This window comes from Anomalospiza imberbis, chromosome 3 (genome assembly GCF_031753505.1).
Source record: "Anomalospiza imberbis isolate Cuckoo-Finch-1a 21T00152 chromosome 3, ASM3175350v1, whole genome shotgun sequence".
NCBI classification, from domain to species: domain Eukaryota; kingdom Metazoa; phylum Chordata; class Aves; order Passeriformes; family Viduidae; genus Anomalospiza; species Anomalospiza imberbis.
In genome coordinates, this window is record NC_089683.1 from 95495671 (window position 1) to 95510785 (window position 15115).

At 37.2% G+C, this 15115-nt stretch overlaps 1 protein-coding gene across 3 annotated transcripts in view; it reads right to left on the reverse strand.

The window, feature by feature from the left end:
* THADA (THADA armadillo repeat containing) overlaps window positions 1–15115 on the reverse strand; it is a 154694-nt gene that overhangs the window by 88543 nt on the left and 51036 nt on the right. For all 3 annotated transcript variants that reach the window (XM_068185845.1, XM_068185846.1, XM_068185848.1), the window contains 2 exons: window positions 13906–14037; window positions 1167–1335 (listed from right to left, as the gene is read on the reverse strand). In XM_068185845.1, coding sequence (XP_068041946.1) covers window positions 1167–1335; window positions 13906–14037 — 301 coding nt within the window. The remainder of the gene's footprint in view (window positions 1–1166; window positions 1336–13905; window positions 14038–15115) is intronic.

Consider the following 15115-nt stretch of genomic DNA (forward strand, 5'->3'; position numbering starts at 1 on the left):
GAAGGCATTTCATTCTCACTGTTGTAACAACCCTCTCTTCTTAACACTTCAGGAGCTGTGACACAGCAGGGCTGCACAGCTGATTTGAAGATGGCAATCTCCCCCTTGCCACACAGACACAGCAGCTCACAGGTCCAATCCCTTGCATCTATCAGGTGCATCAACTGCTTTTCAGAGCAGCTGCCCATCCATACCCTGCAAAACCCTTTACTGTTACCAACCATCATTCAAATCCAGATTCAACTGCCTGAAACCAGTTACAGGTGAAGTTGACATTAACAGCCCTAGAGGGACTTCACTCATTTCCTAGATTTTGTGGAAGTCTTGATTTTAAAGGGAAATAATATGCTAGAAAAGATGCAATTAAACACAATCAAAACAACCATACACACCCCAACACACAGCTTACAGTGGGAACATGTCCCTAGAAAACTTGCCAACTAAGACAGACCAACAGAGCTGATCATGTACAATATGGCTTTGTTGGAGGGCTGCTTGTGAAAAACAGGCAGTAAAAATCAGTAACGAATTACCATGATACTTAAAAATGAAACACAGTAAACGGACTCTCATAAACCAGAGGAAGGATATATGGAGAATGAAGAAATTTCTGATAAATGCTCCAGAATGTTTCCAGAAGACAACAGTATAAAGCTTACCACGACTTGTACAGCACACTGACAGGAAGCTGGTGGTGCAGCAGGAAAAGCAAATGAAGTAATGAATAATTATGTGGGTCAGTAGCAAGTCTGAATACATATACAATGCTATTGGTGCATGGAGTTCAGCTTTGCCTCAGATTTGCTCAGTCATTTTGGGCAAGTCACACAGATCTCTCTGTAAATACGTTTAGATAGGGATATTTGCTCTTAAAGCACTTTAATCTCTGGAGATGAAACATTATATGAAATGCAAATGTTACTACTTACTGCCGTCAAATGACAGCTGAAATGTGCATTCCACATTTATCATCTGACAGAATAAACTCAAAAGCAGTCTTCATGTATGTTTTGACAACGCGGGAATGTTAAGCACAACTCATGGTATGTCATCCGGCTGTCAAGTATGACCAAAAACTTTTTTAAAAACCCCTATAGTAAAACCAAAATTTAAAAAGCCTCACAAAACAAAAACAAATCAATGCAAAACAAGCCTCCCAAGCTTACCTGCAGTAGGGTTCCATGAACACTGTTCTGTCGCATGCCATGAGTGGCAGAGTCCGGGAGCCCCCGCAGCAGGACCAGCAGCGTGTGCGGAACTTCATTGGCCATAACGAAGGGAACAAGGGCCCGGCCCGACATCTCCCGGCAGCGGTACACGGGGGAGTGCCCACACCTGGGAAAACCAGAGACACCTGTTATGTGTCATCCAGCAAGCCACTGGGCTGCCTAAAACAGGACAAGGATAGTGCCATGAAAACTAAAACATATTTCTCACAAATCCAATATACAGTCTTCTCAGTAGTGAAAGGTAAATCATACTAGAGCTATGCCAGAGGATCTGTTGTCATTCACACGTTCTGGTGTTTACATAAAGGAAAATAAAAAGGAAATAATGCAGTTATGCCATTAGACAGGTAAATATATAGTCCTGTAGCATCTTTCTGGATGTTTATGTTGCCTACTAACCATATTCAAATGTATTATGAGTTTGACTGAAACTGTCAGCTCCATGTTGTTAATCAGATGTTTCCAGGAGAACACAAGATGGTGTCTACTGAATTTTGGGCCAAATGTCCCACTGGTTTTTAGAATATATTTAAAGGCAGGAAATAAAAGACACATTGGAAAATAATTTTCCATTATTTATAATTAGTATCTAACGGAAAAATACTTCTTATTTTAAATTAACTGCTAAGAGGCAAGACTCTATATAAAGCAAATGCCAAAAAGAATCCTTTATCTTGTAGTGCTATTAAGGTTTTGATGACTAGCTGTAGATTTATGAAAATACATGGAGAATGAGCTAACATTAACACATTAACCAGTCATATACTACTTCAATAGCATGTATACTGAATTGACACGAGTAGGAGTCCTTCATCAGCTAAGTACATTAGGCTACATCTTTCGAAGCCAGCAATTCTTGCATGTGTCAATTTTGGTAATGCAGGTACAATTGAGGCATCGAGAAAACTGAGAAAACTACTATAGGGTTTAGGGTATAGAAAACTACTATAAAAAGCCAAATGTCTTAGGTGATGGAAAATACAGTATGGCTGAAGTTCTGCTCTGCTACCTCCCAAATGATCATAATGACTTGAGAGATGGCCTTCCCTATTCCAGTACTCTCATCTCTTTCCTCAATTGCTTCCTATGTCTTTTCAGCTCACATAATCCCATGTAAATGAGATTATCCCCTGTCAAAATGATTTTGACCTCTGCTTTAAAAAAACCCAAAAAACCCTGCAGTGTCATGCCTACATATTTAAAAACTAAAAGAAATGAAAAGATATTCTAAATTTTCAAGTATCTGTATCAGATTTAAATCAATAGTCAAAGTAGTAGTTTACTTTAGTTCAAATGAAAGAAATACAGAGAACTGATTCCATCTTGAACTAGCAACCAAATTAACAGGGTTTTGATGACTAAGAAACTAAACAGTCTTAACTGAAGTAGATCCATTATGCCATGACATGTCTGAAAGACACATCTTCAGAGGACCTTCAGAGAGGAACAACCCCCAGAACAACAGGTTTTTGAGGCAATTTTCAGCCTTGCAAATAAGGTTGCATGTTCTATTATGATTTTTACTAAGACCAAGACCATCTTTACATTTCCTTTTCACAGACTCTGGCCATCCTTCACAATAGGATGCTAAACAGTCACAGTTAGGAGCTCTGCCATAAGGAAAAGCTTCAATCCTATATTGACAAGATGCAAGAAGAAATTCAGTTTGGCTATTCCTAAAAGAACTTCCTTTTTTTAATAACAAAAACATTTTAATTCTGCTTCACAGTAAACTGAAACCTAAGAAATTGTCTGCAACCATTCATTCAGCTCTGCTGAACCACATTTTCTTAATTTTGTTTATGACCTTTTACAGATCCCAAGGAATCTGACATGTTTTCACAGGAGGAGTGGAAAATGAGCAAAATTCCAGGGTTTCCTCTAACCTGTGCAAGGGTACTTTCCAATACTACATGCTTCAAGAGGGGTTTTTTCCCTAAAACACAATGCAATGAATTGCTGCATATTTTTAAATAACCTGTCTTTAACTTTTTTGTCTTGTAAAACATCAAATACTTATAGCACATGCACCTACATATACAGAGATAAAGTAATTTACATACCAAATTTTGTTCCACTCTATTATTTTATCAAATTTTTTGTGAACATATAAGTGACTGCTCTATATTTAGAAAGAAGAAAATAGTTTCACATTACAGGCAAAATTTTCTCAGCTGCTGGAAGTTCTCCTGCAGAGCAACCACACAGGTGCCCAGTCATGGAGAACTCCCCCAGGACACTGTGGACCCAGCTCTGCAACCTTCTATGCCAGAGGGAAATGCAATCCCACAGCTCCTACCTGCCCAAAGGGCAACCCAGCCACCAGCCTGCCACTATCCTACACAGCTGCTGTACATTCATGCACACTTCTCTCATTCCAGGGTGCAGGGACTCACAACTTAGTGGGAACCCTGAAAACAGCAGGCCTATGAAGTCTGTACTAAGGAACAAAAGCATCACAAAAGTTTAGGAATCATAAAGTATCTGGTTTATAGGAACATATATGGGAACACATGGAAGGTATTTCACATCAACAAATAGCTTCCCAAATCTGAGAGGGGTTAAGATTCCTACTGTTTCTTCTAATTTATTTAAAATACTTGTTTTTAAATCTAATACTCGAAGAAAATAAATTGTTTCCAATCCCCAGCCCCCAGCAAGAAACAGCACTGATAATATTTCAAAAATTCTCCTTTCACATGCATATGCCAGATGTCATACCAAGTCACCACTAGTGACCTATCCCTGAACTTCTGCATACCCCAGAGGCACTTAAGTGTACATCTCTCATGTTTTGAAGGCACTTGGCTTCATTCCTGAATCATGCAAGAAGTTTGCCAGGAGAATGTCAAAACCTACACTAGTTTTTCCATCCTCTAGCAGTACCCTAGAACAGAGAGCTTTGATATTTACTGAATCCCACTTACATTTAACCTATCATCTGTAAATAAAACTGAAAAAGATCAATTCTCAAAAAGGGATAGAAAGACAATGCAAATAAAACAACTGAGCAAAAGAAATATAACATCCTAACCAAGTCTAGCAATTTTTTGCTCATTGTTATGCCAAGCTCCAAACCACACACTTTAGCACTGAGTCTATTACCTGTATTGTTAAAAATGTGTTTTATCTTGAATTTAGCAACCCTTATGGGAAGCAATCTCACAAACTGCACCAAGAAATATTTTTGCACAATTTTGGCAATCACAGTAACTTAGTTTCTATCTGCAGCAAAACCCAGCAGCTCAAGAAAGAAGCATTTTAAGCCTATGAAACTATACAGGTTACTCCTCCTGCAGCAGTTTAGCACACTGCCATCCCTGAGGTGAGTCTTATTTCTGTGATGGCAGTTGCCTTGTGGGGATACTGGCGGAAAAGGACCTCCAAACGCTGCACTTCATCCAGACTCTGAGCTTCACCTGGCAACAGCACAACGCAAATCTGCTGCAGGCTCATCCTCTCTGCAGGAAATACCTGCAATGGAGTGCTGCATCCATTTGGACAGCATGGATGTGTGTGCAAAGCTGCATTTAAAACCGTTTCATCTCCTTTGATTTGAAAGGTGCTTGAGGTGGTAGAGGGGAAGTGGTTCAAGTATGTGACACTACCTTTACATGCATGATGTAAGTAGACTTTAAACTCTAGGAATTATCTAGAATGTTGTCATATATAAAAACATACATTATGCCACCCTAATTTTATTATACTTCAAGGCAGCAACAAGAAAGAAACTTGCAAAATCCTCATGTGACATACTTCTATTCAATCCTGAGGGCTATTAACAACTGTAGTATTTCACCTTGAACTCAGTACTGTTTATCTAGGTGCATGAGGAACTGGATGTAAACATGTTTACTTGAAACAGTCCATGATCAAGAACAAAAAGTCCATAAATCTGAGAAGGTTTCGCTCCATGTAACTGTAGATTCAATTGAATGCATTTCCACTGCTCCGTTCCAGCTTCAACACTCAGATCCTGAACCACCCTCCCAACTGACGTGATTTATGACCAGCTCTCATAAGGCACAAAGATTCCATACTCCTCTGCACACATCAAAGTATCTAATTTATTACTCTGGCTACAAACAACAGAACACTAGCTGTAAATAATAATATCTTAAGCTTCTTTTGAAAAAGAAAAAAAAAGTAAAAAACAAACCTGCAGGTGTTTCCTATGCACTTATTTTCCACCCTTTCTTATTTCTCCCCCTCAACAGACTTCATATTACCCAAATTAACAAGGCAAGTAAGGATTACCTTTTAGATAAAGGTCACAGAAACAAATGAGTAGAATTAATTTGAAAAATTACACCTGTTGCTGAAAATATGTTAATTATATTAAGTAATTCCTACAGTTGTGAGAAGGGCTAACAAGGAGAGGAATGTCTACTTCCAGGTTTTACTGGCTGCTGTCACACAACGTGTGCATTACTAACAAAGTCACTGCTAATTAATGAAACAGTCAGTGTTCTGCAGAAGAGGCCTCTGAGCTTCTAAGGCAAACCAAGTATCCTATCACCATCACAAAAAGTTTGGGAGAAGAGTGCAGCATGAGGCAGGAAAGGCTTTGCAATTCAAACCAACCACCTCTGCCTGCAGGTTAAAGCATTTAACAGCTACTACAGCTTTTAAAAGATAAAAGTGATTGAAAAATAGAAATAAACAAAAAACACACACACAGTACTCTTTAAATCCTTGAGCTAGTTGTGCCACAAGGTCCTAACAAATGTACTCTAAGAAAAAATTGTGATAAGTCTTCTGTTGGATTCTCTACAGACAAGGTAGACGGTATGAGAATGAGATTTTGCCTCCATGATGCAGCTATACAGTCCAAGCTATGTTATCAGTTCCAAAGCAAGAATTACAATGAAGAAACTAGAGCAGGGAAAAACATGGATGCTGGTCAAAGTTCAGAGAGAAAAGTACTTAGCAACAGATTCAGCTCCTATTACAACAAGTTTGGTTATTAAGATTCAAGAGCATTGCATGCATTCCTTATGATTATATACTAGTTTATTTTCCCCCCTTCAAATTATCTCCTGAAGGAATACCTTCAGCAACTTCAAATGCAGTGTGACAAGTTCCCACACTAAGTGAGGTCCAAAAATAGAATTAAAAGCAACACTCATGCTTCCACAGAATTAAGTAACTTGGACTTCTTACTGTAGATGAATCAGGAGGACAGTATCTATTTGTTACTGGGAGAGTAAGGTTTCCTGCAACACCAGTGATAATTTGCTACACATGCACCTATACCTTCTTTTGTTCATTTATTGATTTCCTTGGTTTGTGTTTTTCCATTTTCCATTTTGTTTTTTAATGTTTCTTAGCAAGTATCCAAAACATTTAATTTTAAAATCTTATTTCTCTGTGGAAACCTGTACTGTAATTGGCTTGAAAATAATTTTTGCTCTTTCATCTAAGATTAAGATCAAAACAAACCTCAGAAAAACCTGAGATTTTATATAGCTCATCATTATTTACTTGAAGAGTAGGAAAATATTACAGAACTATCAACAGTTTGCTGGAGGTTTTAGATCTACAATCAACATATAAATGTAGCTCAGAAAATGTTTGAACAAAAACCATGGACAGAAACAAGCCAAATTTAATTTCACGTTATTTATGCAGTACTAATCCCCTAAATTTTTATCTATTTCCTTTAAAGTTAAGTTAATGGTTGCCCAAACTTCTAGCCTCTTTATACACTGTGTTAAGTATTTTTTTCTTCCAACGTGGGCAATTAAGATAAAACCCTATGTTTTTGTAAGGGCAGTATATTCCACAAGCACTTAATGAAGCAAGGTAGCCATAAATACTGCAGAAGGTATGTAGGCAAAGTACACAGGCTTTTATTTGTGAAAGCTGTCCACAAGCTCTGCCAGGAGCTGTTTCTCCATATGTTTCCAAGGGCTTTCTAAGGAAAAATTATAGACATTTCTCTCTTCTTGTCACCAAGGTAAACAAGTGGCCAACTGATACCAAGCTGAATCAACATCAGAAACTTGAATTGTTGTGGTTTAGCAAGCCAAAACACCTAAGATCGCTGACATCTGAGTCTATGAAAACTATTACCAATACTGTGTATAAACTTCAGAGAAACAGAAATATGTTCTTGTCAAATGGAGATTTCCCATAGAACATGTTGATGCAATTTAAATGGCATCTGTTCTTGAAATCCAAACAAGAAATCTCAAAGAGTTTGTCTAGGTAGGAAGCCTCTAGGTTTATTTAACTATCATTGAAGTTACATGAGGGTAGAGCCTCCATTTTGGTTCACAGCACTCTAGAGAAAAAAACAACTGCTCTTAACTCAAAATCATGTAAAAGACATTTTCATTCACAACCATATTTCTACTTTGTTAATTTGTGAACAGTTAACATGATGCTTCACAACTGCAGAATAACAGAAATAAAAACACACCACATACATATCCAAGCAGTTGGGAAAAAACCAAAACAAAGACTATTTTCTGTCTTATCAACTCTATCATTATTTTGAACTCTATGAAAGGGAAGTTGAATGAAAAAATCAAATCTCAGCACCTTGCAAGGATTTTCAAAACTTCAGATGATTGTAAGCAAAACTGCAACATGAGCAATTTAAAAAGCATATCATCAGACCCATGACAACATCCAAAGGATCTGGGTTCTCAAAGACACTTGCCTTTCAGCCATCCCACCAAAAGTATCTAGCCCATTACTAAAAAGCCTTCCCAGTACTGACTCTTCTGAAACTCAGACTATTCTTTTTAAAGAATATTGGATTTTTAAAATATCATTATACTTGGTTTCCCATATCATGTCTGGATAGTTAATATATTATTTCTCTCCATTTTCATACTTCTTCCTGCAAATACTTTTCCAGATGTTATTTTTTGGATACTTATCTTGACCAGCAGAGAACTTGCTGATTAATTTTAACTACATAAATGAATAATAAAATTACTTCACCAATCATATTTTGACAGTTGAGCACCTCATCATATTTTTTACTAGATCATGTTTCAAGTAAGTATACATCAAATTCAACATACATCAAATTTTAACCCAGGATCCCAGCTACTGGTCCTCTTCAGGAGCCTGGAATACTGGAAACAGAGAGTTACTCTCAGTACTCATGAATGCCTCTCTGCTAGGTGTCACCCTTTATTTCCCATGAACCTGACAGCTCCCTGCAGTTTGCCCGTATTTCCTGAACTGCTTCAGACAATCTGCCAGTGACTGATGAACACAATGAAAACTGGAATAAGAAATTAATAACAAATACCTAAGGGTTGTTCTTTCCCATCAGCACCACTTGGATATGACACATCTGTCTACAATTTCAGAGGAAAGACAGGAATATAGTAAAGAATGTACAAGATGACTAAAGAGTTTTAATGGATCAGAGGGTCTTGAGCAGCCTACTGCCAATCAAGCCCTTTGCATTTTTCTCTAGCACTACAATTTGAACTTAATCAAATTGGAAAAAATTACAGACTGTTTACAACTTGTTATTTAAAACTGCTAAAAGGACGAGAAAGACTGAAACTCTTCTTATTAGTAATATTTACAGTGACCCATAAATATTTTTACAGTTCAGTATTAATCACTATGCAATCGGGATTGCACAGACAATAGACTAACTAGAAATGGAAGAGTTCCAATTCATTAGTGATAAGCTCAGTGGGGAAATGAATTTCTGTTCTTCCCTCCTTCTCCCTCAGCTATGCAAAATTTCTACTTTAGATGTCAAGCAAGAGATTTACTATAATAAAAATCTAAAAGACAATGTATGCTTTAGGGGTGCCCATTGCTTCTTTTTTTCAAATGTCTAGACCAGCCCATGTTTTGAGAACCATGCCCATAATAAAAAAGGTATCTGTCTTCATCCTGCAATGACTGGCCAGCCCCATGAGCTTCCTCAAGAAGGACAGAGCATTACAGTGAGTCAGAGCCTGCTCTCAGTCTCACAGGGATTCCATATAATGCAGTAATTGCACACAGTTATAATGCTGAACAGTTATACTAAACAAATATTAGGAACTAAAAAAAACCCAAAACAAATTAAAAAACCAGAGACCAAAAACTGAGAAGATGTGAAATTGAAAAGGGAAGCCAGGGAGATGCTTTCATAAACAACTGGAATCAAAAGCAGCCATTTTAATACAACAAGGCTGCAACAAACAGCTTGTTGTATATTTTAATCTAATATGAAAAGACATTCCCACAAAAGCCCTTTTTTATCAGACCCCTGGTAAGATTCCCAGTCTTACAGAAATGACAGTTGAAACAAAGGAAGTTTTAATATTAATTCTTCTAGTGCTGCCATGTCACACTAAAATACAGGGGAAAGAGGAGAAAGGCAGAGGAAGTACACTTAGTTAGCACAGTCATCTACCTTGCTTGGCCACTTACCAAGAGATATAAGTGCTCAGCCTACAGAAAATCAGATGGCTGCTTTCAAGTCCGATACAGGGTGATATACTAAACCCACACGCCTAAGTATACACGTGTGAAACAAAACAAACCCCAGAAAATCTGCATTTAAACATATATAAACAGCAATTTCAGCTTATTTTATATATATATATATATATATATATATATATATATATATATACATACACATTAATTATTTCCACCAAGCTCTTCTCAAACAAATTGAGGATATCTGGTTACTAAAACTTCACCAGTTGCCTGTTTCTTGTGCTTCTCTTCCTATGTAGCCCATATAGACTTTGGCACAGGGCTACAGTGGAACAGTCACCTGACAAAGTGGATATAATTTAGCATAATCAAACACAATACAGAGCAATCAAACTTATAAGCACAAGTCAACCAAGAATAACTGTCTCATATGAGCAACCTACATGCAAGTAACATTACTGACTGGTAAAAATTCAAATTCACACTACCATCTGCAATATTAATACACTACATCTGAGTCCTCTTCCTTAAGAAGTGAGCTCTCTCACATTTATGAAACTGTAAGACACAACTGAAACTCAGAGAGAGCCTCAGAATTCATGGTCAGCTGCTCTGCTTGCTAGGAAGCTAAAATAAACCCAGATCAATCTATTTCAAAAACTCACAGGTGATAAGAATTTTCCCTCTCCTTCCCTAAACATTCTGTTAGGAATGGCTACAGGTTTTTTTGGGTTTTTTTGGGGTTTTTTTGTTTTTTTAAATTAATAAATGACAATGCTCCATCCCACAGAACATTTTTCCTCGCCACACATGGTATTGTTTTCCTTGCATCATTAACTAACAGTCACAGTGATTATCCTTGTACACCAATGACAAGATCTCAAGTGCAAAACCAAAACCCTAACAGTCAAGAGGGGTGGATGGAGAATGGCAGAAAGGGAAAGAGGACAGCTGTAAAGTGTTTCTATCTGCCACCCTCCCAGGTCCCTGACTGGAAACAGCAGCAGGGCACGTGGGAATTTAGCTCCTCCATTTTGCATGAAGACACATTACAGATTACAAAATTCTGCCCAAGAAAACAGTGTCTATTTCATAACTCTGTTAATTTCATAGGAAGATGTTCACATTTCTTGCAACATAATACACCTAGAAGCAGCACTGCTTTGAAATCTATTTGCTGAAGTGCTAAAGAGGAAATTTCATGAAGAATAAAGTTTTGTCAAGGGGAAGCCAAGGCACATACATCCAATAAGGTTTTAAAACCTTATACTGTTTGACATTTTAAATCTAATTTTTAAAAAAACCTTCTAGAAGATTACAGTCACTCTCTTAAATAGAGAGTGACTATTCAATTTTTTTTCAATTACTGAAAAAGTATTCAAGTTAATAAAGCAATACCCATTTTACTCCTTCAGAGCATTCAGCCCAGAACATTTAACAATAAACACTCACTCTGTCAGTGCCATGGTACGAGAGGACATAAGGTAACTCAATTCTAGATCATTCTGAAGAGATTACAGGTCTTTGAAAAAGGGAGAGGGAGGCAAAAGGGAGGTTATGTTTTTGTTTCATACTTAAAACATTACCTCCCGATTACCTCCCTTGTTAATCAAAAACATGCTGCACATTCTTTCATCTTAGAAAGTAACCATTAAAACAGACCTATCTAGCTCTTTAAAAAAATAAAAAGTGAGGTAATAAGTTGTGAATCAAAGTGTTCCCTTCCAAATAAAACATCTGCAGGGGGAAAAATAGCTTAATAGAACTGCAGATAGGTAATCAAATGTCCTAGTTCAACAGGGAGTAACAACTATGTGCACAGAGATTGAGATTTGTCCTTGCAGCATTTAATCCTGCTCATATTGTGCAATTCACTTCAGCACGGTCAGAGCAACCACAGCTCTACTCCCACTAGATGGAAAATTCCACTCGAGCTTAAGTGAAACTCTTCAAAAGCCCAACTTGAATTCTTTCTGCTCAACCCAGTTTTGTTCACAGAACTGCTCACTCCTTGCAAACACAATATTCTGTTCATCTTCTCAGTGCAACAAGTGAATGTCACTTCCCTGCGGGCTCGGCCCTGGAAGGGATATTAAGACCACGTATGGGTCACACTCTCCTTTTCTCTCTCCTCACTGCATGGCTGCATCCCTCCGTGACACTGGTACACCATCCTAAACAAAAATCTCATGGTAAGGCATGGTATAGCAACTACATGTTAGAATTGCACTGGACTACCATGTAATTATATGTATATGCAGATGCTGTAGAATACAACATTGCACTGAGAAATTCAAAGAAAATGTTTATATACACAATTTAATGACTTGGTACACAGGGCCTTTGGCAGCAGACCTTCTCTTTGATCCTAATAGGTTACTTCATTACCACCTTCTGAAGAACAACCAAATGAATAGGAAACAATTTTATTTTTGTTCATTTGTTCCTGCATAATGAAAAATAGAAAGGGAAATAGATGGGAAAATAGCAACATACCTGTTTTACCAAGATAAATCATCCCTGCGTATTCCAACAAATGCAGTCAGAATGAACAGAAAACACTTACAGCATTCGAATAACAGGAGTGTAAGAATTGCAGACAGAAATACAGCCAGTAACAACACACTGTGCTATATCATAAATACATTTACCTCTGCAGAATCCTTGGTATTGTCCCTGGGCAACCATAAAAATTTCAATACTTTGCTAAGTAACGAGACAGAAAATGTATGTCTGTACACCCACCTACAACTTTTTGTCACAAATGCACAGTAAATTTATGCTAGTTTTACAACTGCATCCACAGCATTCACTAGCAAAATCAATGGAAAGGAAATGCAGAAAACAGTGACCTGATCAGCCACATCAGTCCTCTTTAGGAACACACTTAAAGGAAAGTAGGTCCAACAGTACAGGTCTCTTAAATATTCAAGGTTCTTAGCTTAAAGATTTCTATGGGGGTTCTCCCCCCACATTTTCTGAATGAATTTAAATAACCTCAAGACAATAAGCTAGGTAACTGTGAAATGTTATTTTGCTGGTGTATGTACCTTGCAAAAAGTAGTGGTCATAACAGAAACAAAGACAAAACTAAAAAACTGTAATAAAAAGTTTATCAAAAGTTAATCTATTAGCAATAACCAAAATGATGCTGAAACATTACATTTAAAAAAAACCACAAACAAGCAATTTCCAGTGCATTAATGAAGGCATCAAAACAGAGCCTATTACTGATGTAACAAATAGTTTTAAACATTTCCCCAAAAAGCATTTAGGATTCAGATACAGCAGAAAGCCAAACATATTTTATTGTGAAATAGAGTGTATTTAAAAACTCCTACTACAGGTTTTGGTTTTTTTTCCTTTCAGAAAAAGTAGTAATTAGTATTTATTCTTGAAAATTCATTAAAAAAGCATAAAAGGCAAGAAACACATCACATCTGCTGTGAAAAAGAAGCAGAGATGCTATTTTCTAACAAACAGTAGTTTAAAAAAAATTGAAACATCTTAGGATAACAACCTTGTCTAGTTTCACTACTTGATGAGCAAGATTAGGCACAGAAATTTCTCACCCTACTGCACTGAAGCTTTCACACAGACAGCAGGACTTCCTCTCAAATACTGGTGATGCTCATTTCTCCCTACCCATCACAGCTCTGACTCCCTTATGAGGCTCCTAATCCCCAAAAGGAGGCATACAGAGTAGCAAAATGTCAGCTGAATAGCTTCTTGAAACCACCATAAAATGAAAGTTACACTGTATAAATATTTGAAAAGAAATCTTAGAAACACTTTAGATAAAGGACAGATCCAGATCTTTATCTAGCTACTTATATTCATGGATGGATTTAGAAAGAGATGCATACACACATCTACAAATCTATGTATTAGACATTACATTTATGTGTTGCAAACAATCATTCTGCAGGACTGAAAAAACCCATCAGAAGCTTGTCTAGCAAATCTTGCATTGCTAAAATCTGTCAAGGTCATCAGTTTTAATCTACCCTCTCAGTGGCAGCAGTGATGCCATACAGCATTAGCAGATGAAGATTTTCAAACAAGTCACACAACGATTTGCATAAGTCAATATTCTTTCTAATTCTCTAAAACAATAATATAGGAAAGTACAACCAATTCACACCGATTTTTCCTTTAAGGACTAAAACTGAAGAGAAGCTTAAAAAGTAATTTAATTTTAAAAATTCTGAAGATTCAAAAAAGAGCTCCCACCACATAAGAAACCACTACAAAATCACCTTACCTTATAATAAATGGGACAAATGGTGCTGTGCTGAGTGCTGAGTGCGAGCCATCCATTGGAGATGGATACAGTCTTCCCAGGATTAAGAGCAAAAGAAACAGGCTTGGATGGATTTTCAACTCTTCAGTTTCACTAAATAAAAAGGTGTAAGAACCATTTTGTGAAAAAAAGCATCCTCCATCACACTAGACTTGAGCCTCTTCCCTATGAAATAGCCTTCTGCATCTCTGGTTCAAGGATTTATCCTAGGCTGATCATTGCATGGGAGTGCAAATCCTGCTAGGACCAAATATGGCATCCAGTTCTTCTGCAGGGGACCCTTCTAATGAAGACACTCATAGCTGTATTGCCTTCATTTCCCTACATTATTCCAAGCCTCATTTATTCCCAAATGTGGTGAGTTGCCTTCATTTTAAAATAATATTAAAAACCTGCAGATAAGGTTTCACTGTGAACAGGGAAACAGAGAGCAGAGTTTCAAAGAGGTGGTTTAAAAAATGTACTTTTATCAATTTGAAAGGAAATGTGTGTTTAGTAAATAACATGTTTTACTAAAGAATAGTTCTTGTCATTGACACTGAGGTTGTACTATTCATATAGTAAAAACAGTCAGCAAACCAAGTAAAAATCAATACTTTTTGATTTATTTAACAACTAATAATAAGATACAAGTCTTAATCCACATTGAAAAAGCATTCAAGACCAACATTTCAGACAGTTTTCAACTGAAAAACTTCACAAAATTTGCCAGTGATGACACTGTCACCTTTTATAATGTCAGGTAGACTGGACTGCTGTGCAGAATATACACAACCTCTTTTCTTAGAGCAGAGACTGCAAAACATGGAATGACTGGTGAAACTCCTGCTTCCTAGGCCTATTAAACAGTCAGCTGCACCTCACCCATAAATCAGCTGCTCAACTTCCACAGTTTATATCACAGCATTCTAAGAAAAAACAAAGCCAGCACTAGTTTACTTTAGAAGTTCATGAACCTGGAGGTAACAGCGTCATCCAAATGGTATCATCTGCATTGATCAAATTGTAGCTCTCAGCCACCATTTGTGGAGTCTTTAAAACAAGATCAAGGACCTTCCCCAGAGTCAGTGTGACACAGACTGGAAAGTGTTCATGTGGTGTTGCTTGAGGCCTATGACCCCCTCTCACTTAAACATGCTGGGAAGCCTCATTGTTAAATGTGAAACACTCA